At 43.5% G+C, this 25,105-nt stretch overlaps 1 protein-coding gene and 1 long non-coding RNA gene across 6 annotated transcripts in view; one reads left to right on the top strand and one right to left on the bottom strand.

Annotated features, from left to right (window-relative positions):
• Positions 1–444: 444 nt before the first annotated feature.
• LOC309589576 lies at positions 445–3,687 on the bottom strand. The gene is made up of 3 exons (XR_014227949.1): positions 3,593–3,687; positions 1,765–2,389; positions 445–581 (listed from the first exon to the last, which is right to left on the bottom strand). It is a non-coding gene; the product is annotated as an uncharacterized lncRNA (long non-coding RNA).
• A 1,039-nt stretch (positions 3,688–4,726) lies between these two features.
• Positions 4,727–25,105, top strand: part of AASS (aminoadipate-semialdehyde synthase) — a 34,028-nt gene continuing 13,649 nt past the window's right edge. For 2 of the 5 annotated variants that reach the window (XM_082310837.1, XM_082310838.1), the window contains exons 1-14: positions 4,727–6,446; positions 7,631–7,807; positions 8,463–8,547; positions 9,282–9,349; positions 9,463–9,609; positions 10,615–10,693; positions 10,792–10,919; positions 11,090–11,238; positions 12,446–12,568; positions 12,727–12,838; positions 13,364–13,423; positions 13,517–13,584; positions 17,486–17,607; positions 24,501–24,630. In XM_082310837.1, the coding sequence (XP_082166963.1) occupies positions 6,135–6,446; positions 7,631–7,807; positions 8,463–8,547; positions 9,282–9,349; positions 9,463–9,609; positions 10,615–10,693; positions 10,792–10,919; positions 11,090–11,238; positions 12,446–12,568; positions 12,727–12,838; positions 13,364–13,423; positions 13,517–13,584; positions 17,486–17,607; positions 24,501–24,630 (1,760 nt within the window). In that variant the 5' untranslated portion in view covers positions 4,727–6,134. Of the gene's footprint in view, positions 6,447–7,630; positions 7,808–8,462; positions 8,548–9,281; positions 9,350–9,462; positions 9,610–10,614; positions 10,694–10,791; positions 10,920–11,089; positions 11,239–12,445; positions 12,569–12,726; positions 12,839–13,363; positions 13,424–13,516; positions 13,585–17,485; positions 17,608–24,500; positions 24,631–25,105 lie in introns of those variants that run through there. The other 3 variants (XM_082310835.1, XM_082310839.1, XM_082310836.1) reach the window with 3 other exon arrangements.

Genomic DNA, 25,105 nt, shown 5'->3' with positions numbered 1-25,105 from the left:
TTCATTACCATCAGAGTAGCTAGGGCATTCAGTAGTGACTCAGATATAAGACCCTTCAGTTATAAGTAGTCATTTACACAGAGTCTCTTCCAATGCAAAAAGCTGAAAGAGGCTCACCTTAGAAACCCCAATTTTCCAGTACTTATGCTACAGACACATGCTTTTAAGTCAATGACACTGCAACTTGGAAAACAGCTCTCAACTTCCCAGTAGAGTGCTCTAAGCATTTGGCTAGTGGCCAAACCAGAGCACGCGAGACAAGGGAGGGTATCCGTGTAACATTGCCATTGGCAAGGCAGACCTGGCCTGGCAAAGGCGCCCAACTCCTGGGGAGAGCTGACAGCTCTTGGCAAAAGAAGTGAGTTCCTTTCTGAGCAGTGTTAGGTTCAAGCACGGTGCCTTCTCCTGGCATGCTCCGCTGAGTTGCCAGGATAGCTCCCACTCAGTTCCTGTAAATAAATTTCTCCATGCATTTCCTTGTAGCGCAAAGGCTGAGCTCCCAGCTCAGGCCTAGGAACTCCAGTGCAAGACAGAGCGTGTTGTGAGTTTCATCCTGCATTTCTCTGGGTTCAGATTCCTATCTGCAAAAGTTAGAAGAGTACTGAGAAATAATTAGGCACTAAACCTATAAGAAACTATGGTAGACAGTCTTGAGAACACATCTTACTCAAAGAAAGAACTTCCCAAAAAATTGAAAACTTAGAAAATAATAATAAAAAAACCCCTTCAAGTATATTTGGTGAGGTCTGCTTTCTGCAATAAATTAATCATGGTTTGTTTCTCAATTAATTCAACAAAAAAAGCAGCTCCTAGAATACCTACATTAACTTACTCAAAGCCAGTCTATGCAGGAATATAATGATGGATTCAGCCATGTACTTTACACTAGTTTACAATTTGAAGTGATCAGTATGCCAAAATGACACAGAATGATGAGGGACCATCAATATTGTGTCTTTTTCAGTGTCATGGTTGAATTAAATTCTACAGCCACCAAAGAATTACATGCTTTTGCAAGAAGAATGGTCAGATTTCAGTTGAATTTTGTGAATGAGTAAAGATAAGAACAAGCAACTTTGCACATGCCAACAGTTCCATTCTTGCCAAAGTCCATATTTGCATTTCATCATAAAACAGAAAAAACAACTCTGAAAAATCAGTTCTTATAAGTAGTTTAGAACCACTGAGTGCAAGTACGAGAGAATGGCTTAATTCCTATAATTCACTTTCTGCACTTCAACTGAATCTGCCTCCAACGAAGCAGTTTTGGCAAAGTTTATCAATAAAAGAGAAAAAAAAAAAATACATTTTCTAAAAGGTATATTTATACTCTGCATGTGTAACTTTTAGAACCATATGTGCTTTCTTAAGCCCACAAAGTGGAAATTCGACATTGAGGGCATACACACAACACCTTTGTACAATAGCAGTATTTTCTAGAGTGAAGTCTTTGGGCCCAAGCAAAAAGCTCATCGTGGTTGCAAGGTATGGTTTCCTCCTCTGACCCCAGCCAAGGGATGGGGGCAGCTTGCATTCCACGGTACGTTCACAGACCGGATCTTAACAACCTGTCGTCTCATCTAGAAGGTATTTTTTGTTGTTGTTGTTATTATGGCTTTTTAATTTACTTCTATTTGGTTGGAAACCAGGAGCAGTTACTGCCCTTGTTCTCATGGCATACGGATTCCCAAATCCAGTGCTCTTTAAGTCCTTCTAGCCAGCTCTCCCTTGCCACTTCTTCCCACCTACGGACCCAGGCCCTACCTACTGCAATGGACGTCTTCCCAAGAAGAGCAGAAGGATGGACAGGAGCTTCTGCAGGGCGCGGTGTGCTGTAGACCTCACGCCTCAGAGAGGTGGGTAAAATAAGGGTCCAGGAATTAGTTGGAGGTAACTTTCTTCTCCCCTTTGGCTGGGGCTGCACGGCTAGAAGGCGCGTCCCCTGGGTGGTGGATAGGGGATCCCTCTCTGGAGGGTGCACCGGATAAAATTGAAGAAGGTGCCGCGAACCAACGCAGCCTAAGGGAAGGCCACCCTGACAGAAAAACCACTGGCCCTCCAAGTCATGGGGGTTGGGCAGGAGGCCAACTACCTCCTCCCGGAAAAAAAAATAAAAAGTTGCAGAAACGACGAGCATCAACTTGAGATGGAGATGGAGAAAATCAGTAATGAAGTGAGGAGGAGGAGATGGAACTGGATCGGTCATGTCTTGAGGAAAAAACCAACAGAAGATTGCGCTCTGGTCCTTGGGTGACTCCAGAGCACGCAGCCGCAGACCGATTGAAGTGGAAGAATGATGTTCGCGCCTTGTGTGCCTCCTGGCACTGAGAGAATTCAGATTCAGATCATAACTTTCTTCTCCAGTAAGGAAAGGAAAGGGATGAAGATCCTGCAGGAATACAAGGCAGATTACAGAAGGTTCTGGACATTGAGGTTGGGCAGGACAGCATGGGAGTTAGTGAGTGGAGAGAAAGGCTTTGTACTTGTACAGTATCTCTAAACCCCACTGATTCTGTCCATTCTGCTAAGGCCATAAACCCTCAAAATCTCTGCTGATCCATTCCAGGTCTCACTCCCTAATGTTCACCTCCCACCCTCTCCAATTATACAACCTGGATGCCCCCCTTCGGTCCTTACCTCCTTTCACAGCCAAAATCTCTGCTGATTCATTCCAGGTCTTATTCCCTAACACTCATCTCCCTGTACAATTTGTATTACAGTAGCAAACCTGAAGTGCAGGTCAAACCTTGATGCTGTTTTCCAGCTCTCATGTCCTGCCCTGAGTTAGGAAAATACTTGGCTCTAAAGCAGGGAACTGAAGTCACAGATTATCATCGTCAGTTGAATGCTGCCTCCGGAAGCAGGAGGAGGAGGAGAGGGAAAAGCTTATGGTCATACTATAAAAAAAAGGGCATGTTTTAAAGAAAAGTGAGAAAACTATAAGGAGAATGTCATCTGTGAAGAGGTACCTCTAAAGCCATGTAGTGGCAGTACCGTCAAAATTTAACTCTCTTAAGAGGTCAAGTGGCAGTGGCTAGTACAGGTGGAGCAGACTGCGCCACAGCTCCAACTTCTCTCTCATCACAGCGAGATCTCAATGTGGCAAAGCGGGACATGGACGAATTCCCCTCAGACCCTTTACTCCTCGTTGCTCTGCTGAGTGCAAGCACGGTGCCTCACGTTCTCATACTCTGTAGCAATGTCCTCGCGTCTGCTGACGGAGGCTGCTAACAGCAACTGCATCTGCCCCGTGGAGACTTGCCGAGGCGTACTTTCCACAGCACGCAGGCTGCCTTTCTCTGCAAGGAAAGCTCTCCTTCACCTTGCAAACCCAGTACACGGCTCTGGCTTTGCTTTGGTTTCTCACACGCAGTTTTCATGATTTATAGCTACAACAACCTGTTATTACTTGTGATAAGCCAACTCGGCAGTTGAGGCCCAGCATAAAGGACCTAATTCAAGGCCTAAGTTCCAGCTGGAAATTGGCAACAGCATAGGTAAGAAGTTGTGTATCGCTTCTGTCTGTCAGCTGAAGTAACTTTTACCGTTTCCCGGACCATGTTAAAGACACTTGTAAGGAACGGCGACTAACCGGACATAAGTGATGTGAGCCGATGTGTTGTAGGAAAACGGTCCGAGCAGGAGACCGCGGGGAGGACGGGGCTGTGACGGGGCAGCTGCGGCCTGCGCTCGGCCTCGCCCCGGGCACGGCGCGGGGAGGCTCCGCTGCGGGGCGCTGGCGGAGGCCGTTGTAGGGCGTCGGGGGTCGCTGTGCCGGCGCGGGGAGCCGGCGAGGCCTGCCGTGGGGCCCGCGGGGCTCCCCACCGGGCTCCCCGCGGCGCAGCGGCCTCCGCAGGCCGCGCCGCCGCCCGCCCGGGCCGCCGCCGGGCGCGGGGCAGGCGGCGGGGGGGCGCCCGCCCTTCCAGGAACCGGGGGAGTCGCGGGGGCGTGCCGGCCTCCGCCGTGACGCCGGGCCGGGGCGCCTCCCCATTGGCGGGCAGCGGAGGGTGTACCCGGAGGGCGGCTGGCGGTTGGCTGCCGCCCCGGGCGTCGGCGGTGCGCTGGACGTTGGCCGGAGGAGGGAGCGGGGCCGAGCGGCCGTGCCTCCCCCGCTGCCCCGCTCGCCCTGAGGTAGGTACGGCGCTGCCCGCCGCCCCGCTGGGGCTCCCGGCGGCCCCCGGCGCCCCCCCGGCAGCGAGCGCGGCCGCGTGCCCCCCGCGCGGGCAGCGCCGCCGGCCGGCGGCCGCTCCGCCCCGGCCTCCCGCGGCCGGTGCCGCCCGCTGACGGCGCTGCCCCCGCCGCCCGCCCGCGCCTCCCTCCCCGCCTCTCCGAACGGGGATTCCTTTTCCCTTCTTCGCGGCGCCCCTCCTCCCGGGGTCGGGGGGGGCCCTGTGAGACCCAGGGCCGCTGGGTCGGGGGGCGAAACCCTGGCGGCGCCGGGCGCTTTCTGTCAGCCGGCTCTCAGGTAGTTGAGTGGAGGCACACGTTGCCCGTGTAAGGGTATTCAGCTCACCCTGGAAACAGGACCGTATTCAGGTAGCGTGCTGTCATCAGATGCATTGCCGTTATCGGGTTTTGCCGTCGCTGTATCGCTCAGCGCTGTTTCAGCCTGGGTGGGACGCGGAGCGGCGTGGGGCAGCCCGCGCAGCGTGGGCGGCGCCGCGCCGCTGCCGCCGGGTCCCGGGCCCGGCCGGCGTGCAGGGGAGGCCGGCCGGGATTCGCCGGGTCTGCAGGCTTCCCGTGCCGAAGTTCCTGTCACCTTTACAGCAGGGTACCGGTGTCGTGTGGCGGAGGCTGAGCACACGCGGGGAGGCGTGCGGGGGGGCGCGCGGCCGGCCAGGGGTCACCGCCTGTTCGCTGGCGGCCCTGGTTCCCCCCCACGGGTACGGGCAGGGCGGCTCGCTCCCTCCTGCCAGCGGCGTTTTTCTTCTTGTAGGGCTCCTCTGTGCGACTTTTTTGCTTCACTGCAGGCTTGGGTCTGAGGTACCGTGCATTGGTATGAGCTGCTCTCCTCGTTAGATTTTAGTGTGCCGTAGTAGTGACATCGGGTGGCAAGGCTTCCTCTGGTTTTGAGAGGTACCGACGTGCTCTCTGAGGATCCTCTTAGCATGCGGTGTCATCAAATAACGCCAACTTCTGTACAATAACTTCTGTTGGTGGACAATCTAGTGATGGTGGGAAGACCGCAGTTGGAGCTAATGTAGAGGACTCTGCTTCGGTTCGTGCTTTCCTTTGTGAGCTAGTTTTTCTGTTTAAGCAAGCCTGGAGTTAAATAGGACCTCTTAAGGCTTTAGGCATATAGAGATTTTACAAGATTGAGGCATGAGGACAAACAGGATTTTCCAAGTGTTTCGGATACAGAGATTCATGTAATTATCAGTTAAAATTGCTTTGAAAACAAAGTTCACATCTTTGAAGCCGCTGTCTTTGAGATCCACATCTTTTAATTGCATAAATATCTGAAGTCCTTAGGCTCCTAGGTGTTTGGTGCTGGACCTGTGCAGAGCCCTTGCTATTCACAGCAGAGCTAAGCAGTGGCATATATATTTCACTGGGAGTGAAGAGGAGGGGAGAGAAAATAAAGGGATAATCCTCTGCAGTGGGAATCTGTCCTGATGAGGCTTTTCCAATTTGCATAAAATTTTGATTAAGAAGAAAACCTGTCGCTCCTGGCCGCAGATATGCTGATTGCTAAGCAGTCGTTAAGGTCTTGTCCTTATCTTCCATTTTTGGCTCATGTAAGAATTAGTTATATAAAAATACTTAGCATTGGTCTTACGTATTGGGCTTTCTCTTCTAATCAACTGCTTGCATTATAGCCTGTGCTGTACTTTCTTTTTGTGTATTTGTTACTTCTTACTGTTCTTGATGCAAGCTTTGATAAGTGCTTGGTCTTTGCATGTTTATTCTGGCAAATGAATTTAACTAGTATCTTTAAGTTTCCAGCATTCTTTTTAAACTTGGTACATTGAACACATTAAAAGCCTTCCTTTACAGTAGTGCAAACAATTGGTTTCCATAATGACACCCCACCAAACTGAAATGCAACAAAGTACGCTGAAAGTAAATTCATGTCTCACAAAATTAGGGTGTGTAACTAGAGTATAAAGTATCTGGTTTGTGTTTTACAGCAGATGTTAAAGGAGACCAGAACTTTTGCACAAACAATATTTGGAGCATACGTATACATGTATTATTTTACTACTTTGTCTTTGCTGCCATCAGGCTTTACCATGCTCCGAGCCTTTAGTCACACAAATGGTAGGTGTGCGTTCCATCACGCTAAGTGTTGGCATCATTGTAAGCCTGTGCTGGCAATCAGGAGGGAGGATGTTAATGCATGGGAAAGAAGAGCACCTCTAGCACCAAAGCATGTTAAGGAGTTGACACAGATGGGATACAAGGTCTTGGTGCAGCCGTCAAACCGGAGAGCCATCCATGAAAAGGTAAGGTCCCATTTTGAGTTAGACAAACAAAACCATAGTTCGGTTATTAACTGTAAAAAACTGGAAAATAATATTCAAAGGATATACATGAGAAAACATATTATTAGTTTTGTTGTTAAATGAGGAGTCATTGTGTCCTAGTGGAGAGAAAAAGAAGTAGTTTGTTTAGCCTTTTAATGTAATGTTGGCACACTGGTGGGTTTTTGAAGTTGTTTTTACTGACTTCTTGCCTTTCATCTGTCTCTGAAGAAGTTCTAGGTGCTCTTGAAGTAGAAACTTGGGAATTCATTTAACATTGGTGTTTTTGTCTTCAACAACACTCTAAAAATAAGCATATTAAAAAAAAAAAAAAAGAGGAAGGACAAATCTGGTGAATCCCATTCCTGCTTCAATCCCATTCCTCATTTAAAATGAGGAGAGAGGGTTTTTTTTCTTTAATGCTGTGAGCTTCAGGACTGAGAGCTTTTACAGTTCTTTGTTCTGTTACAGTTCTTTTACAGTTCTTGTAGCAGCAGTAATACTGTGCTGTAAGGTATCTGAGCCAACAGATAAAAATTGAAACATACATAGGGAATTAGTGATCACTTTCACATATCACCTTTTAATTAAGGCACAGTGCTGGTTTTGACCAAAGCACAGATCACATTAGGTACACAACTCCAATATTGAAAACTGGAATTTTAATATGTTTTTGAGATAAGGGAGAACAAAAATAAATTCTGATATGGAAAATCATTCTTTTAGAAGTTGCTCTTCAGCTTGGACTTAGTCTTATACAATTTTATAAAATCACATGTCATCAGTCTTCAGATACTAATTTGTCAGATTTCTCTAAACTTATTCCGAAGTATTTCAACACATTACAAAGGACTGTTCATTATTGCAATACTATAAAATGCTTTAAATGTAGTAAAATATCCTTTTTGTAGTCTGTGAATTTAAGATGAAGGATTTTACTAACACATAATTATGTTTTGGCCTTGTATAATAGGATATTAGCATGGAAATTCAGTTTGATATTTGATACCCCTTTTGATAAAGAGGTTTATGAGCGTATCACATGCAGTAACTTGTTTCTGCTTTGTAGAATTATCTATTTGTCCTCTGTTCTAGTTGCTTATGTGTGGAGATCTGAATATTAAAAAAAAAACAGAAAAATTTACTTTGATTTTTCTCTTTCATAGGATTACGTCAAAGCAGGTGGCATTATTCAAGAAGATATTTCCGAGGCTTCTCTGATAATAGGTGTGAAGAGACCTCCAGAGGACAAATTGATCCCTAAAAAGAACTATGCCTTCTTCTCTCACACTATTAAAGCCCAAGAGGCAAACATGCCCCTTTTGGATGAGATTCTAAGACAGGTAAATTGTGTCACAGCGAAGACAATTAGCTATTGGCATGGGGTGGAAACTGAACTTAATGCTGAGGTGTGATTGAGAGCTTGCTGCCTAGTATGGTTACTTTCATCACGCGTATTTGTAGATAGCTAATGAGGACTGTTTTCAGTATCCTTTCCTGGAGCTGAGTGTTTCTTGCTCAGAGGGTCTTGTGCTTGCAGTGCTACGATGTTTATGTGCGTAAGGCAGGTGGGTTGCTAGCATGGTATGGCTCAAGAGAGGTTCGTGCTGTGTGAGCGCGAATGCTTGTTGGAAAGTTATTAAGCTAGAGCGCGTATTGGTCGTTACAGAGGGAGGCAGCCAGTTCACTCAGAAATGAGAAGCCTCTTGGCAGAGGATGCGAATGGGTCTGCAGCAGCTGGAGTGGCACGTTGGGGAGCTCTGTGCCAAGAGCACATGGGCAGTGCAAAGACTTTAAAACAAGAGTTCAATGCAACCTTTAGGTTTTTATTTTTATACTTACATCTTGTTATGAATTATTTGCCTTTCTCATATATACCCATCAGCCTCTCTCACGAAGGATGACAAAGGCGTATGAAAAGGTAGTTCCTAGGAGAGCAACGTGCCACTGGCTGCATTCACTGAAAATTTTAATACTCAGTTTGCTATGTATTTTCAGGAAATTCGACTGTTTGACTATGAAAAAATGGTTGATCATAAAGGAATGCGAGTTGTGGCCTTTGGAAAGTGGGCTGGTGTAGCAGGTATAGTGCATAAAGTAAAGGCAGGCTTGCAACAAGTAACATCTTGTAATACTTCTGGATGTCTGCGTTTCCTGAAAGTTGAGGCTTGCAATGCGTTTTTAACTGCATTTTTAACTCTTGCTTTTAAGAGCTTTTTTCCATTCTGTTTTGTGCTCCATACTTTTGATGAGACTACATGTCAAATAGTCCTGTGGATTCCTGGCGAATCTACTATTTTATGTTGTCTTGAAGTCTTGTTTGTCTATTCAACTAATCTGAGGCAGACTAAATTTCAAGAGATCAACTGAATAGGCTTTTGAAAGAAATGGCTGCTGTCAGTCCTGCGAGTTTGAACAACATCTGTTTGTCACTCTGTTATCCATTTGCACTGATTTTTGTGAGGCATGGTTCTCATTCCTTTCTATTGAACTTCAACTCTGTTTCTTCAGGAGACTCTTTATTATCTCCTTCTTTGGAATCTGGTGATGTGGATGCATCTCATAAAAGGATATCCGAGTATTAAGTAGTGCTGAAATGCATAATGTGGACCAAGAGCAGGTTTGAGGTCATGGCCTGCTATTGAATTTCTCCTTCACTGGTTTTATGTAGACTTTCTTTAGAAGTAAAATATTAATATTAAAACATGGGCAAAAATATCCAGGATGATTTTAGACTTCAGTCGGTCTCTGCAGTTTCTAACTGTGCATATTCATAATTAACACTGATGGTCTGATTTTTCTTTTTTTTAACAATAGGAATGATCAACATTCTACATGGATTGGGATTACGATTTTTAGCCCTGGGACATCACACTCCCTTCATGGTAAGAGTATAGGTGTATGTATTTTTCTTTAGCAAAATGACATTTGAGCATCTACTAATTATCTGTATTTGAATATGGAAAATATCCTGATGGTTCTGCGCCTTTGATTTCAGCACATTGGGATGGCACATAACTACAGGAATAGCAGTCAGGCTGTGCAGGCAGTACGGGATGCCGGGTATGAAATTTCACTGGGATTGATGCCAAAGTCAGTTGGGCCTTTAACATTTGTGTTTACAGGCACTGGTAATGTTTCTAAGGTAAGAATTCTGTCTTCAAGATGAAATGCTATATTATTTTTAATAGAACTTCTTGGCATTTGATACATATCAAGTTAAATGGGTTGATGGATTCATTTTGTGTGCTTGGACTTCAGGTTTTCCTTTGCCAGTAAGAATTTTTAAGTACCCTAAACTAATGCCTTTAAGATGAGATCATGCCTGACAAGGCTGACCATGCTAACTTCTTACCATGAAAAATGGGTTAAGCCTTAATGCTCCTCTCTCCTTTCCCACCTGCATGATTTTTGTCTTCCTCTCTCCCCTCTGTTGACTCTGGGCTCACAAGGTATGTGGAATCACCCCAGTAAAGTATGGGGGAAAGAATTATTTTTTCTAATACTTGCTGAGTTTTTATATCTGTTTTTATAGCATTGGCTTGGCTAACAAGTGCTAGACTTTAGAGCTATTTTGTACGACATAGGGAAAAGGCTTACCCCTGGTTTTGGCTACAAAGATCAGTTAACTAGGCTCCAGTTATAAAGTGAAATCACTGCCTATGTAAATGTGTGCTTTCTGGACAAAAGGATGGCATGTCTGAAAGGCCTATGTTCTATGATCACAACTCGTTGGGAAAGTCGCCTTGAAGTTCTTTGCCTTTAGAACAGCCTGGTTGGTGAGGGAGTGGCTTCAGGGGTCTTCCCTAAAGAGAAACTGCTCCTCAGAGTGGCAGCAAAACCATCTATTGTGGCTGAGTTGAGGTCTCCCAGCTCTGCCATTAGAAATATAAACCAGATGTTGGATTGTGGGTCAGGCATGCTGCAGTAATGGGGAATGATGTAAATTCCTTGTACATAGAGCCCAGGCAGCTTTGTTTTGGATAAGCGGGGTACGTGTGAAACACTTTGTACATCTCTGAAGATGTTCTCTGGCAGGACTGTCAAGTTGTGCGTGGCATTTTTGTATCTGTTTTCACACACCAGATGAGCAGCGTTACACTACCTTTATATTCTCTGCTCATTCTGAATCCTACTTCATGGTTTACAGGGTGCTCAAGAAATGTTCAATGCCCTCCCATGTGAGTTTGTGGAACCACATGAGTTAAAGGAAGTTTCCAGATCCGGAGGTATGCTGTGACAATAAAGAGATTGAAAACACTGGAACCCTTTTTGTCCAAGTATAACAGCTTTGTTTGTTTGTTTGTTTGTTTGTTTTTCACCTCAGACCTCAGAAAAGTCTATGGAACAGTGTTAAGTCGTCACCATCATCTTGTAAGGAAACGTGATGGACTATATGATCCAGTAGACTACGATAAACATCCAGAACTTTACACTTCTCGCTTTAACACTGATGTGAGCGTCTCTTCTGTTCTTTTATGAAAGGTTTTCCACAGTGTTGGTAGTTACTACACCTTGGCATCTCCATCAATTGAGAGAGCATTCATTTAAAACACTAGACTAGGTGCTTTCAACTTCTTAAAGTACTAGGTGAGAACATAAGGCATCTGTAACTTTCTTTGCAGATTGCACCCTACACGACTTGTTTAATCAATGGCATATACTGGGAACAGCATACTCCTCGCTTGTTAAGTCGACAGGATGCTCAGAAGCTGCTGGTGCCAGTTAGATCTGCTGCTGGTGCAATGGACGGCTGTCCTGAGTTACCACACAAGTAAGACACCTCAGTTCACTCATAACAATTCTGCATCACCATGATTAAGTTGTAATGTTAGGCAGTTTCACCACAATATCTACCAAATGATTCTGTTTCTTATGTTGTTCCTTTTGCGTGTTGCAAAATGCCCCATTGATTCTGCTTTTGTTCTTCTGTGCTTTGCAGTCTTGTTTTCACAGTTTGGAGTTTTTGAAAACATCACAGTACAAATGATTGACAGGTATCGGCTGTCTTTCTGCAAAGGTAGTTCTGCCATTGATCCTTGTGCAGAATCCAATACAAACAGCGTGACGTTTGGGAAATGCACCTACCGCACGATTATTACTAGAAGTTTCTGTGCCTGAGCAGAATTTGTTGGTTAAGTTCTTCCTACCCTGTCATTTGGCTTGTACAAGTTCAATAACTGTTCCTTAACACCTCTGATTTCTGCAACAGGTAGTGGGGATGCTTCACAACCCTGGCTAGCTTTAAGGACGGAACATGGGGTGCAAATCCAGGGTTAGTCTCCTTTCAGTGCGGGTAGGAGCCACCCTTTCTCTAATAGCCCTGTGCAATAGTTCTCTGGGTGACTGGCCCGGGGATGGATTTGGGGAGGATACGGCCGTGGATCCTGGTGAGGAAGCAGGTCTTTGTCTCTTCTCTGCCCACTCTTGACGCCTTTCTTTCTCTCACTTGACAAATAAAGAATTTAAGTGTTAACCCTGAGTGGAGCCAGAGGTTGTGAGTTAGGCTAATGAATGCTCCAGCTGTGCCAGCTGTCTGTGAACTGGAAGGAGGCAGCCACCTCTTTAGGTTTCCCTTTACGATGATGACGTTATTCTAGCACAGGACTGCCCAGTGACAACTCGGGGGAATTGGTAGATGCATAATGAATGAGAAATGTTGGAAGTACATGGAGTACAGAGGAAAAATGATGGATGAGTGGGTTCTCCTGGACTTTGGGAAGTTACACATGAAATATGGATCCTGTTGATGTGAGTTGAAATCTTATGACTACAGAATGGCCAGGTTTCCATTCTGTTTCTGGAGGTCATTGTTCGTGTTGTGTTGATGTCTAAATTGGTTAAGGTAAATGAAACTACAAGTCTGATAGATCTTCTCACGTTCCTTTTATTTCCTGTTCACTTGTGATCTCTTACGCCTATGTTCCTTAGTAAGTTGGGTAATGCTCTATTCCTCTCTCTTTTTTCTTTAATCGCTTTAGACTTCTGGCAATATGTGACATTTCAGCAGACACTGGAGGATCTATAGAATTTATGACGGAGTGTACAACAATTGACAGTCCATTTTGTATGTATGATGCTGACCAGCATATTATTCATGACAGGTGGGAGAGCCTTTAATTTTTATTGCTTTCCTCTGCAATTTGTACAGTGAAACACTAGATAGATTGAAAAATCATGCATTTAAAACACTTCTGAAAGGTGGTACCTTTCAGGTGCCAAGGAGAAGTGGTTTAGAAGAGCTATATGTTCTCTGTTTCAGCGTTGAAGGCTCTGGGATTCTGATGTGTTCCATTGACAATCTGCCAGCGCAGCTTCCTATAGAAGCAACAGAGTACTTTGGCGATATGCTTTTCCCATATATTGAAGAAATGGTAAGGTCTTATGTGTCCAGCAAGAAGGTAAAAGACTCGGACTTTGGTCTGCTTGTTTGTTGCTTTTCTGGTCTCCTGTATACATTCAAAAGGAATCTGCTGTAGAACATAACTGACTTTGTACTTCAAAAAGAAAAAAGCTTTCTAAGTCTTGAGGCAATACTTTGAAAAAGCAACATGTGAATGAGATGTTAGTGACCTGGATGTCTTAGGGATTTGTCAAGAACACTTTCTGTAGGCAGGAAACAGGCTCTGGCAGGTAGATCATTGCTCCTGGACCCTGCAATAGATGTCTAAATCTGATTTTCTTGGGGCACTCCACAATCACTCACAATCAGACTGCTGTTTAAATTCCTGTATTTTCATAAAAATCAAATGACACTGGTCAGGGCCAGGAAAATTTCAGATCTACAAGATATTGGTATTGTTGCATGCATTTAAATGTTGCTTAAAATCTCAATTTTTTACTCTGAAAAAAATGATGGGAAATAAAATGACCTGATTTCAAATAACTTATCTCCACAGCTGTTATCAGAAGGCTCAGAACCTCTTGAAAGCCAGAATTACTCATCTGTTGTTCGAGATGTAAGTTTCGCAGTTTGGCGCTCTGCTTGTCTTCCTCTGCTTTAAAACGTACAGGTACAAAAAACCCTCAAAATTTGTTTCATGTATTTCTAGGCAGTGATTGCATCCAATGGCTCACTGACAGCCAAGTATGAATATATCCAGAAATTGAGGGAAAGCAGGTAATGTATAGGTTCTTAAAGTTTGTTTGGTTCAGGATTTAAAAAAAAAAAACAAAAAAAACTTGTCTGCATTCTGTCTCCCTTTTTGCATTTATTTGCTCTTGTGTTTTGGTGGAATACTGCTATGTTGCACTGTGTCTGAATGTCTCCTAGCTTGATGATTTCCTTCTTTCTTTGTGCACATTGCCTAAATCATTAACATGTGTTGTTAGTAATTTATACTGAAGTTGAGAAAGTGGTCGTTTTTCTCTTTCTTATGTTATGAAGACTGTTTTACCAGAGGCAGAAAACAGCCACGTGCCAGCATTATTCTGTTACTCCTTGCCCTTTTAAAATGGATATAACATACAGTCCTTTGAAAGGAATGGCTGAAAGGAGAAGGCTTTCTAATACACCTTGAATCTAGTTTCCTCTAGTATGGCTCAAGTGCTGTGCTGTATAGCATTGTTCTGCAACTGGAGGTATTCAGGAGCCTCTGTGAGACTCTCAGACTTTTCATTACATCCCTGTAGCTCCAGCTTTAGCTACCACTTCATCCCTACCCTGTCTCAGTAGTTATCAGCCAGTGGTAACATGAAAGAAGTAGCGTTGAGTGGATTAAGTTAACAAAAGTCTAAATAACCTGGATATCCCTTCCGTTCCCTTCACTCCCTATTATTAACAAACACCTACAGTTTACCTATGAAAAATGTTAATTTGACGTTAAGTGGGTATCTCTGGCTTCATGTTCATGGTCAGTGCCAGCTGCACTATACATCATATGAAAGTTGAAAGTAGTCTGACCACAAGCACTGGATGTGTTATGCACTAAAAGCACAGTGTGTTAACTTTTGCATGCTAAACTTCTCCAATTTCCTTTGGGAACTTTGGGAGTTCTGGTTATGAACTTGTGCACGATGAACTTAGGTGCATTTTCCACCCAAAGTAGCATGCTGTTTGCCTTTCAAAGACTTCAGCTCACAGTGATTTTTGTTGTGTGCTGTTTGGTAGACCACCTCAAGAGGCTGTCTCAGAACAAATTTTCTTATTCCTCACACAGCATGATGGTCTGGTTTTTTTTGCTTTCTCCATAATTGCTTGCATGGTCTTGTGTGAACTACCCTGAGAATCTGGAGACTTCATTCCCAAGGGGGTTTTTGTGGGCAGATTTTTGGTATTTCTGCAGACCTGTGTGTTGCATGTGATGTTCAGTTGTGCATTGGTGCTGCTCACTTAGCTGTCAGAAAAGCAAGACAATACCCTCCTTTACTTTGCAAGCTTTGGAGATAATGCAAATGAAAGCAGGGATTTTACTGCTTAAAGTGTGACGGTTTAGCTCGAGATAGGCTCTTGTTTAGAGCCTGTAAGAATTATGTGGCTTGTGTTATTAGTCTAACAAAGTATTATGCTGTGTCTAGTTTAGTTTCCGAGGGCTCTATTTAGACGAGTTGCTTATACCCTTTGGATGTACATGAACATTTCAGACTATAGGATAGCCAGCGTATATGAGCTGAACTGTCTTGGGTGCCATCAGTATGCAGGAGCGGTTTGATTTACTGAACTTATCTCCATCTTTTTGCTACCAGTTCCTCATCCACAGCTGCAATGGCATATCCCATTAACAATGTGGACCTCTAACTATTACTGTTATTTGTTCATAGATTAACATAACTGAATTATTTAAACCTGTATGTAGAGAATAGGCATAATCTGAAATGTTCTTTTTCTGGGACTGTGTAGATTCTGTTCCCACTCTTGATGGGTCATTTGGCAGCTCATATTTGTGCCTGTCCTAGAGCAGACATGCTATGTTTGATCCAAGTGTGACCTCCTTGTAGACACTGGAAAAGTTTATAAGAAATATGACAAGAAGTTTGATTGCAAAATCCAGCTTTCTTTCATATAGGAAGCCTCCCCTTTGTCAACACTGTTGCTCCAAGCTCCTACATACCACTGTTATTCTCTATAAGTAAAGGGTGGAGAGGAGTTCTTCCCTTGCCAATGAGGTGTAGCTGTGGAAGAAGATGTTCTATTAGAATTGATAGTAGGAGGAGGAAGGTCCTTGGGTTTGTCATATGAAAGGATATGATGGGCTTAGGAGGCTCTCTGTGAACGGATTATATCATGATTTAACTTTTTTAAAAAAATCAAGTCTGTAAAACTTGTATGAAGGTCAAAATGTACAGTAATCTATAGTAATAATTTAGATAGATTAGAGAGGTGATACATTGGTACATCCCATTCAGATTTAATGAATTGAAAAGAATAACTTTTTAAAAAAATTAAGTAAGCCTGAAAGTGGAGGAAGGGAGGATGGAACATCTGGAATTTTGGAGAGTAATTCAAGCTTTACAAATACTCAGACACAGTTAGTAGACTGGAATGTGCTTCAGGGAGATAACATGGATGTATTTGGTATTGATTTAACTCTCTTCACTCAGGGTGGTCTTTCAACGCTATTGTTTGAGGCCTTGTTCCCCCAAATGTACTTGGGTACTTCATGCCATGCTTTAGGTCATGCAATACCGCTGTTGTTGTCATGCTATTAGGTGTTGCTCTGGCAGGCTGCAACACCATCCTTCATTATTATGGCCATTTTTGAACTGAAAAAACACAACTGAAAATTGGCTTATGGGTGCCATGTGGAGCCCCAAAAAGGTCTGAACCAAACATTATTTAGTAGACATATGGTCAGTCCTCTTCTAAAAGGACAATAGCTTTAAGCAAAATGGACATGAGCTTGTCAGCTAGAGGTCAGGATTCTTTCTGTGGTATAATCCACAATGCAGTATATGCCTGTGTAAACTCTCAGTAGATAAAGGGGAAATTGAGGAACTTGCTTATGCACTCCCGAAGTTTCCCATAAGTCTGTATCTTCGAAGGTCCTACCTATTTATTGAAATGTGTTTTCAGGATATGGGATAAGAAAAGCCAAACCTCAATCTCTATTTATTAGGTTAAACAATAGGGCAATGAACAGCTTCCTTTTCTTCAACAATAAAAAGTGATTTAAGAAATTTTTTTTATTTGCTAAGTAGTTTTTATCTGCATAGTGATCATACTTCAGACAGTTTTACAATCCTAATTTTACAGCTTAATGCAAATTTAAGCTAAAAGAAAAAAAAAATTATAAACAACCAAAGCATTTTCCTACTATAATATATACATTTATGAGAGCATATTTAAACAACTGCTGAACTATGTTATTCTGGTTGGCAAAAAGAAATGCAAAATCTGATGTGAATACATTTTATATTGAAAGTCAACAGGAGAGCTACTTCTTAAATTTATTTAGGAGAGTAGTAGAAGCTTGGTTGAAACACTCTGTGATGGTTTTCAAATCTGAGTTCTTGTCTGCAAACAGAATTTCTTAATTGGGCATTAACTTTTATTTGACTTTTATTAACTATCATGTTCCTGTGATAGACTAATATGAACCTAGTATAACTTACCTAAAATACGCTTTCACCAGAATGGTTTTGTGTACTTTAACAGTTACCTGTGATGTAAAGGGAGCAAGGCAGAACTTGGAATCCCTTTCTGACAGCCCAACAGGACATAGACGGCTTGGTTGTCCTCAAATGATCAGGTTACAGTAATTTGGCCACTGGGAAAAAATATAATGACAACTAAGGAAAAATTTGTTGAACAGCCAGTAGCAATTGGAGAAGCAGTGGAGATGTTGATGGATTGATCGTGTTTATATTAGAGGAAAGAAACTAAAAGCTATGCAGCAGAAGAATGGAAGCAGTACTAGACAGTGATTGCCCAATCCTGGGTTAGATAGCCAGGAACTTGAATCTTGGTCTGAATAGAGCTCTTGGTTTGTAGACTTACTAAAACATACTTATTCTGTTAGCTTTAGCAGCTTACAGTTTCCTTCTTCTGTGTGGTTTTTAATTTTGCCTGTAATACCTCCTAGGGAATACGCTCAATCGCTGAAGATGGGTAATAAGAAGAGGGTTTTATTACTCGGATCTGGCTATGTTTCTGGCCCTGTACTTGAATATCTCACTAGAGATTCCAGTGTTGCCATCACAGTTGGTATGTAAGATTTTGCTTCTTTTTCATTGAAAAATTATGTCACATTTAAACCTGCTAGCATGGCAGAACCTTTCTGATAAGTAATAGGTTGATCTGGTTCTTGGAACAGATAAAGAAAATCCTTGCTATTACGCACAGCAGAAAAGCGTTTTGTAGCTTTCTGAGCATTTTAAGTTTATAGAATTGATTTGAAAATGACATAGCCACATGCAAAGTTTACTGATTGCATGTGTAACCTATAGGGAAATTAGAAGTATTTTTCCTTCTAACCTGCCTTGGGCTTGGTTTTGTAGCTAGTCAGTCACTTTTGCTGGTGCTTGGCTGTGTTTTCAGCCTCACACAACAAGAAGATGAAATTGTTTTTCTGGACATCTGTATGAGTGAAGCCTCTGCTGCTGTTATAACCAGTACTGTGGTGGTAAACTTCAGACCCTGACCTTCCCGTCAGCCCCACCTGCTTGTTTATTCCTCTGTTTTGGTTTTATGTGTAGCATATTTCAGGCTGGGCATCTCAAAAACACCTTTCTGTACACTCGATGTTGACTTTACCCTGATTCTGTGATTTCAGATTTAAAACCCAGGCTGCGTTGCCTGAAAGATACTTTGCTGGGAGGTGGTTTCCTTTAAAACTTACCATTGTATTTCTGTTGATTTTTGTTGTTGTTGCTTTGGTTTGTTTTTTTCCCCTCATGCTACTTTCATACTCGGCTGCTTTTGCTACCTTTTGCAGTGATAACCATAGTACTTTTAACCTCTGGGAAAAGATTTACTAGGAAGAAGAGGGAAACTCTAAGGAAGCTGCACCCTTGTTATTAGCACTGCCTGATGCGGTGAGCAGGGAAGGATTACAGCAATGTGCAGTGTCCATCCCCTCAGCAGTACGGAGGCTGCGTCTAGTCCCTGCAATACAGCAGCAGCAAGGGAAACCAGGTGAACGGGAAGATCTGTTTTGCTAAGCACTGTGCAAACACAGGAGGTGCCTCTTATCTGGATAGCTTCAAAACATGCAGTTTCTACAGCACACACAAAAAAAAGCTCAGAAGGAAAGAGACACAAAGATGTTACTTGCCTGATATTTGACAGCAGGCAGGTAGATGAAGAAAGTATGAAATGTACATCGCAGTGCCACATTTGATTCCCGGCTGTTAGGCTACACCACTTGAAATCCAAATGATGAAAATCTTAATTGGGAAACCTTCATGTAGTCAACTTTTTTTGGTTTGAATTTGTAGACGATTTTGCCTAGGTCTTCTCTCTCAGCACAAGTTGATTAGTAGAGTATGGAGAATCACCTTCTGGTAATGTTTATTTCCCAGTGACTTTGGAAAGGCCCTAAGGAAATAAGGTCCTAAGTTAGAGGCACAGATGCTTTTAATTTTCCATAAGCCTGTGCCCCACCTGCTGCTTTCATCGCCCACGCTTTTCTCCTGCCTGTGTTCCCATTGCTGTCCTTGCGCTGGCAGCATGGTGGGTTGGGAGAGGAAACCAGTTCACTTTCAGCCAGATGTGGTAAATACTGGTTGCTTTAACCTGGATCTCTTTTTCAGTTCTGCTTTCCTTATAGTGGTAAGTTTTGACAGCAGTAGGAGCAAGATGATAGGAAGAAACAAGTGGAGGCAGGCAGAGACTGGATTTCTCCCTTTTAGTGATAATATTAGCATATGTAGGATTGGTAGGACTAAGCCATAGGTAAATATTGAAACTAGTCAGATTGAATCTGGGCCTTTTCATCATATTTGGCCTAACCAAAAGCTTAATGTTTTTGTCTTGTGTCATGTTAAAAATGGTGAATGATGTGCATTGTTTTTGTTTTAAGCTATTAAGCTGTTCTTGGCTATAAATAGGAATTTTGTTAAAATGTACTGAAAGAGAGTTTTGAAAGATTTCTTTTTTAACCAGGTTTGTCTATAAATGTATGGTTACGTGGAATTAGGGATGGGGAAAGCTTTTCTGGTCACGTGTTTGTTTACTATATCTGTTAGTTAGGTATGTTGAACCCGGATGTTCATCAAGACCTTAAAGCTAGTTAAGGCTTTCCTGTCTCGCTTAAGCCAAGCACAGCCGGAAAAAGAAAAACAAATTTTCCTCTTCGGACTTTTTCTCCTCCTGGACTTCTAGTCAGCTTTTTGCTTTTCAGTGAAGTAGTCTGTGCTTTTGCAGAAATAGCTACTAGCATCAAAAGCAGATTGAATACTTCACCTCTGCATTTATTTGGCCAGGTTAGAGAAGTGACCATTTTTAAAACAAGGAGAAAATATGTACTGCATAGTGACTTAAAATACTTTAGGCCTCAAGATAAATTGTCGCACTAATTGAAAATGGTTGTTTTTCAGCAGGATGATGCTAATCCAAAACCAGTTTACCTTTAAAACATATTGGGCATAGAATTTTTCCTTTGCAATCTTCCCTCAAGGGTCAGCGCAATACAGTATTTCCCTAAATTGGGAAGCACCAGGCGTGCCTTTTCTGTATTTCTGTGTGAAAGTCAAAGCAAGAGTAAAACCTCTGCCTGTTTCAATGCTGTTTAATTATTTTGCTTCACATGAGGTTGTAAACCTGCAAGGGAAGGCACTTTTTGGGGTAGGCAATTATTTTCTATTTTTTCCCGTACCTTTCAAGTTGTGCAGTGCTTCTCCAGCAAATTGATGAGATCATGAATGCCAATTGTATTTAATACATCTAGGACCATGATGCGAGTTTCTGGCATTCTAGTTTTCTCCTACACCTTGTTCTGCCAAGCAGATCACTGGATGACACAAGTAAGGGTTGATAGACCCAAGGAGTGATGTCCCCCCCAAATCAAAGCATGAAAATCAAGTCTATTGTGTGATTGTCCACCAAATAAATAAGGAAAAGAAAAATTGCTGCTTGGTTTCATAGTGCTGTATGTGGGATGTCCTTGAGTTCCTACTCATTACTGTGACTTTGGCTCTCTTTCTCTCCTTTTTAAAGTTTTTAATTTGTCTGATCCTTTTGACTCCCTACCCCTAACAATTTTTCCACTAGTACTCTTATCTCCAAAAAAAAATACTAGTCTGCCGGAACAGGCTAGTGGTACTTTTGACTAGGCATAGTAGAGCTGTTGTTATGTTTTTCTGCTGCTCATCTTTATTTTACTTTTCCCAGACCTCATGTGGTAGGATTATTGTTCTAGTTCAGATGAGCCACCTTCTCCTGTATCAATAGAAGTGTTTACTACAGCTCTTGCCACGTTCTTGTGATCTTTCTCTGAAACTTTTCTTGAGCCTGAACGTACACATCCTCTTGTGTGACTGTTATTTGCATACTTCACCCTCAAACACTTTCTTTAATTGATCAGCTTCTAGATCCAAGGTAACTGTGCTTTTCTAAGGATTCCAAAAGAATCTGCTTTTATACTTCCATCAGTGGTTTGGTCACTTGTTCTTTGAAAACTTTATAATGTCTTTTTCAGTACATTTTGACACTTACCAAAGAGTGGCAGGTGTTCATCTGAGATATCAAAGACTGAACCTCCAGTATGTATGTATGTTTTTTAAAACCTAGAATATACCTTGCCACAGGCTTTTATGAGGAGTCAAAGATATGGGAGTATGCTTTTGGGGTGGATCACAACCTTGCCTAGCCTATAATAGAAGTGTTGGATTTTTATAACTAGTTAATGACACTTTTGTGACACGTTTCTGCATAGGAGATGCATTCATTCAGCACTTTCCCCCCCTCTCTAAAAAACACTTAGGTGTGAATATGTGCTTCTTTCCGTTTAGCTTATCTGTTTTTGCACCATGTGGGTACTCAGTTACCTGGTGTCATGGTTTAACCCCAGCCAGCAACTAAGCACCACGCAGCCGCTCGCTCACTCCCCACCAGTGGGATGGGGGAGAGAATCAGAAGGGTAAAAGGAAGAAAACTCGTGGGTTGAGATAAGAACAGTTTAATAATTGAAGCAAAATAAATTAGAACAGTTAAATAGGCAAAGCAAAAACCGTGCACGCAAACAAAGGAAAGCAAGGAATTCATTCACTACTTCCCATCGTCAGGCAGGTGTTCGGCCATCCCCAGGCAAGCAGGGCTCCATCACGCATAACAGTCACTCGGGAAGACAAACGCCATCATGCCGAATGTCCCCGTCCCTTCCTTCTTCTTCCCCCAGCTTATATACTGAGCATGACGTCATATGGTATGGAATAGCCCTTGGGCCAGTCTGGGTCAGCCCTCCCCCTGGCTGTGCCCCCTCCCAGCTTCCTGTGCCCCCGGCAGAGCAGGGGAAGCTGAAAAGTCCTTGACCAGAGTGAGCGCCACTTAGCACCTATTTAGCAACAGCTTAGCACTACTTAGCAAGAACCAAAGCATCAGTGTATCATCGACATTGTTCTCATCCTAAACCCAAAACACAGCCCCATACCGGCTACCAAGACGAAAATTAACTCTCTCCCAGCTGAAACCAGGGCAGTATCCACCCCTTATTCCATACCATTGACATCATGCTCAGGTCCCACATTATCCAATACATCCTCTTTAACCACCACCCCCCTTCCCATCCTTTGATACAATACACAGATATCATTCCCTTAGTCTATGGACCACCCCTGTGAAATGTCTCCAAAATGTCCATAAACATCCACAAATGTCCACAAAATGTCCATTGAGTTCATTTAGTCCATGACTTTGGGCTCCATCTGTGATGGTGGTCACTCAGGACAGGAGAGGTGGTGTGTTGCGTGGAGTTATTGGGCACCAAAGCCAGCTCAGGTCGGGTCACTGCAGCACTTGCACTGCTTCTTGTAAGGCTTCTCCTCCATTGGTTCAGGTGGTTCCTGCTGTGGTAATTCCCATAACATGCAACTCAGATCATGGGTTACAAAAATTTAAAGCTATTTCCATTACAATCTCCACCCCTGGCCCTCTGGGCCAGGTTTAACATGGCAATGAACTCCTCCCCTTGCTCCTAGCCTGGCTAGCAACAAGGGGTTCCTGCTGTAGTAATTCACATAACATGCTACTCAAATCCCGGGTCACAATAATTTAAAGGTATTCCCATTACAGTCGCCACCCCTGGCCCCTTTGGACCACACCATTGGGTTTAACATTGCAATGGAGTTCTCCCCTTGCCTCTGCTCCGGCACGGGGTCCCTCCCACGGCAGACAGTCCTCCACGAACTTCTCCAACGTGAGTCCTTCCCACGGGCTGCAGTTCTTCACGAACTGCTCCAGCGTGGGTCCCCCACGGGGTCACAAGTCTGCTCTGACATGGGATTATCCATGTCCACAGACACTTTGGGGTGTTGTGCTCCCACAGGGACTCGTCCACAGGTCACAGTCCCTTCGACTCGAGTTCACACTGGAGTTCCAGCCTGTCCAGTACAGCAGCACAGAAAAACAGCAGCGGTGCCCTGGCCATCTGCCAGCCCAGGCGCATGGCATCGCTGTTATCAAAATGTTCCCAGGCATAGCACAATAAGATGATAAGCAGTATAGCAAGCAGCAAAAGCAAAAAGTAGCCACTAGCAAGCACTAGACTCTAATATACATTAGGGTAAGCAAGCCCCATGGCAAGCACGGGAGCCTGCCTATTAAGAGCTAAACAGCAATAACAGCTATAAATTCAATATCTGGCACATTCCAATCAAACCTATCGTTATCTCCAGCCCTTCGAGCCCCACGTTAGGTGCCAAAAAGGACTGTCGTGGTTTAACCTCAGCCAGCAACTAAGCACCACGCAGCCGCTCGCTCACTCCCCACCAGCGGGATAGGGGAGAGAATCAGAAGGGTAAAAGGGAGGAAACTCGTGGGTTGAGATAAGAACAGTTTAATAATTGAAGTAAAATAAATAAGAACAGTTAAATAGGCAAAGCAAAAACCGTGCACGCAAACAAAGCAAAACAAGGCATTCGTTCACTACTTCCCATCGGCAGGCAGGTGTTCGGCCATCTCCAGGAAAGCAGGGCTCCATCACGCGTAACAGTCACTCAGGAAGACAAAAGCCACCATGCCCAATGTCCGTCCGTCCATCCATCCCTTTTTCTTCCCCCAGCTTATATACCGAGCATGACGTCCTATGCTATTGCCCTGTGGCCAGTCTGGGCCAGCCCTCCCCCTGGCTGTGCCCCCTCCCAGCTTCCTGTGCCCCCGGCAGAGCAGGGGAAGCTGAAAAGTCCTTGACCAGAGTGAGCGCCACTTAGCACCTATTTAGCAACAGCTTAGCACTACTTAGCAAGAACCAAAGCATCAGTGTATCATCGACATTGTTCTCAACCTAAACGCAAAACACAGCCCCATACCGGCTACCAAGAAGAAAATTAACTCTCTCCCAGCTGAAACCAGGACACCTGGCAAATGTAGACAGTGCTGCTGAAGACTATGCCAGGAGGACATGTGCACATGATGCAAGTGAGCCAGTGGTTTCTGGGGTGTCCTACTGCACAAAGATAGGTGTAACAGTCCTTTATCTCATGTTCTAGACCTACTTCTTCATAGAGTGGAAAAGAAGGGAGGTGACTTCTAGTTTTGCATAAATAATTTGGGTTGACCTAGTCTGCTGATAGGAAAACTGCAGTTAAAACTTCTGTTAATTTTAAGTACACCCACAAAGTTGCTAATTGGTTACAAGTCTGTTCTCCTTGCACAATTTAGCAGTGAGTGGTTCTTTACTTCTGAGAGTAAGTATTCTTTGTAGATTCTTGTTCTGGGTTGTAGCTGCTATGACTTGACACTGGCAATTGATAATAAAATTGACTGCTTTTGGGGAAGTAAGATGCTTCGTGCCTGATTTCTCTTCAACTGTTAGTGAAGGAAAACATCCGTGCAACTGTTTCTCTTTGGGAAGAAGGATGTGTGTGTAAAGCACAATTATACATGGGAGCGCTTTGGACTTACCTTCATCTTTAGGTAACAGTTGATGTGTTTTACAACAGCATCTGTCATGAAGGAACAACTGGAACAACTGACGAAAAAATACAGCAACGTTACTTCAGTTCATATGGATGTCATTAAGAACGAGGAAAAGCTGTCCTCTTTGGTGAAGAAACACGACCTTGTGATCAGGTCAGAATTCTGTGTAAAACATGATAGGCTCAACCCTAAGTCATGCCGCTTCTTTCTCCTAGGTTCACTGACCTAAATCAACATGATAACTTTTTGTTTAATGCTCAAGAACTGGGGTCATATTTGTGTATGTAAATAGTTGTAACTGGCCACTGCCTTCCCACGTAGCGGGGCATCAGGACTTTCAAAGGGGCTTTGACTGCAGCATCTCTTTAGAAGCGTTCACCAATTACATGGACAGCCTTCTTAGTGTAAGGGGCCAGTTGCGTCCACCAACATATGTGTTCCTGGGATCAAAGTTGCATGTTTGCAAGAGGAGGCAAAATTCTGACATCTTGGTCGTTTCTCTTGAATATCCCGTTAAGATCTCTTTCCAGGTATTGAAACAGGGGAGGAAATGACTTCATAGTCCTTGCCGTTTTGTCCCTTTTGCTACAGATGTCCTGAATGTTGTTTCCTTTCCGTGTAGAGCATG

This window comes from Platalea leucorodia (genome assembly GCF_965183815.1).
Source record: "Platalea leucorodia genome assembly, chromosome: 4".
Taxonomy (NCBI): Eukaryota; Metazoa; Chordata; class Aves; order Pelecaniformes; family Threskiornithidae; genus Platalea; species Platalea leucorodia.
This window is presented reverse-complemented; position numbering and strand designations above follow the sequence as displayed.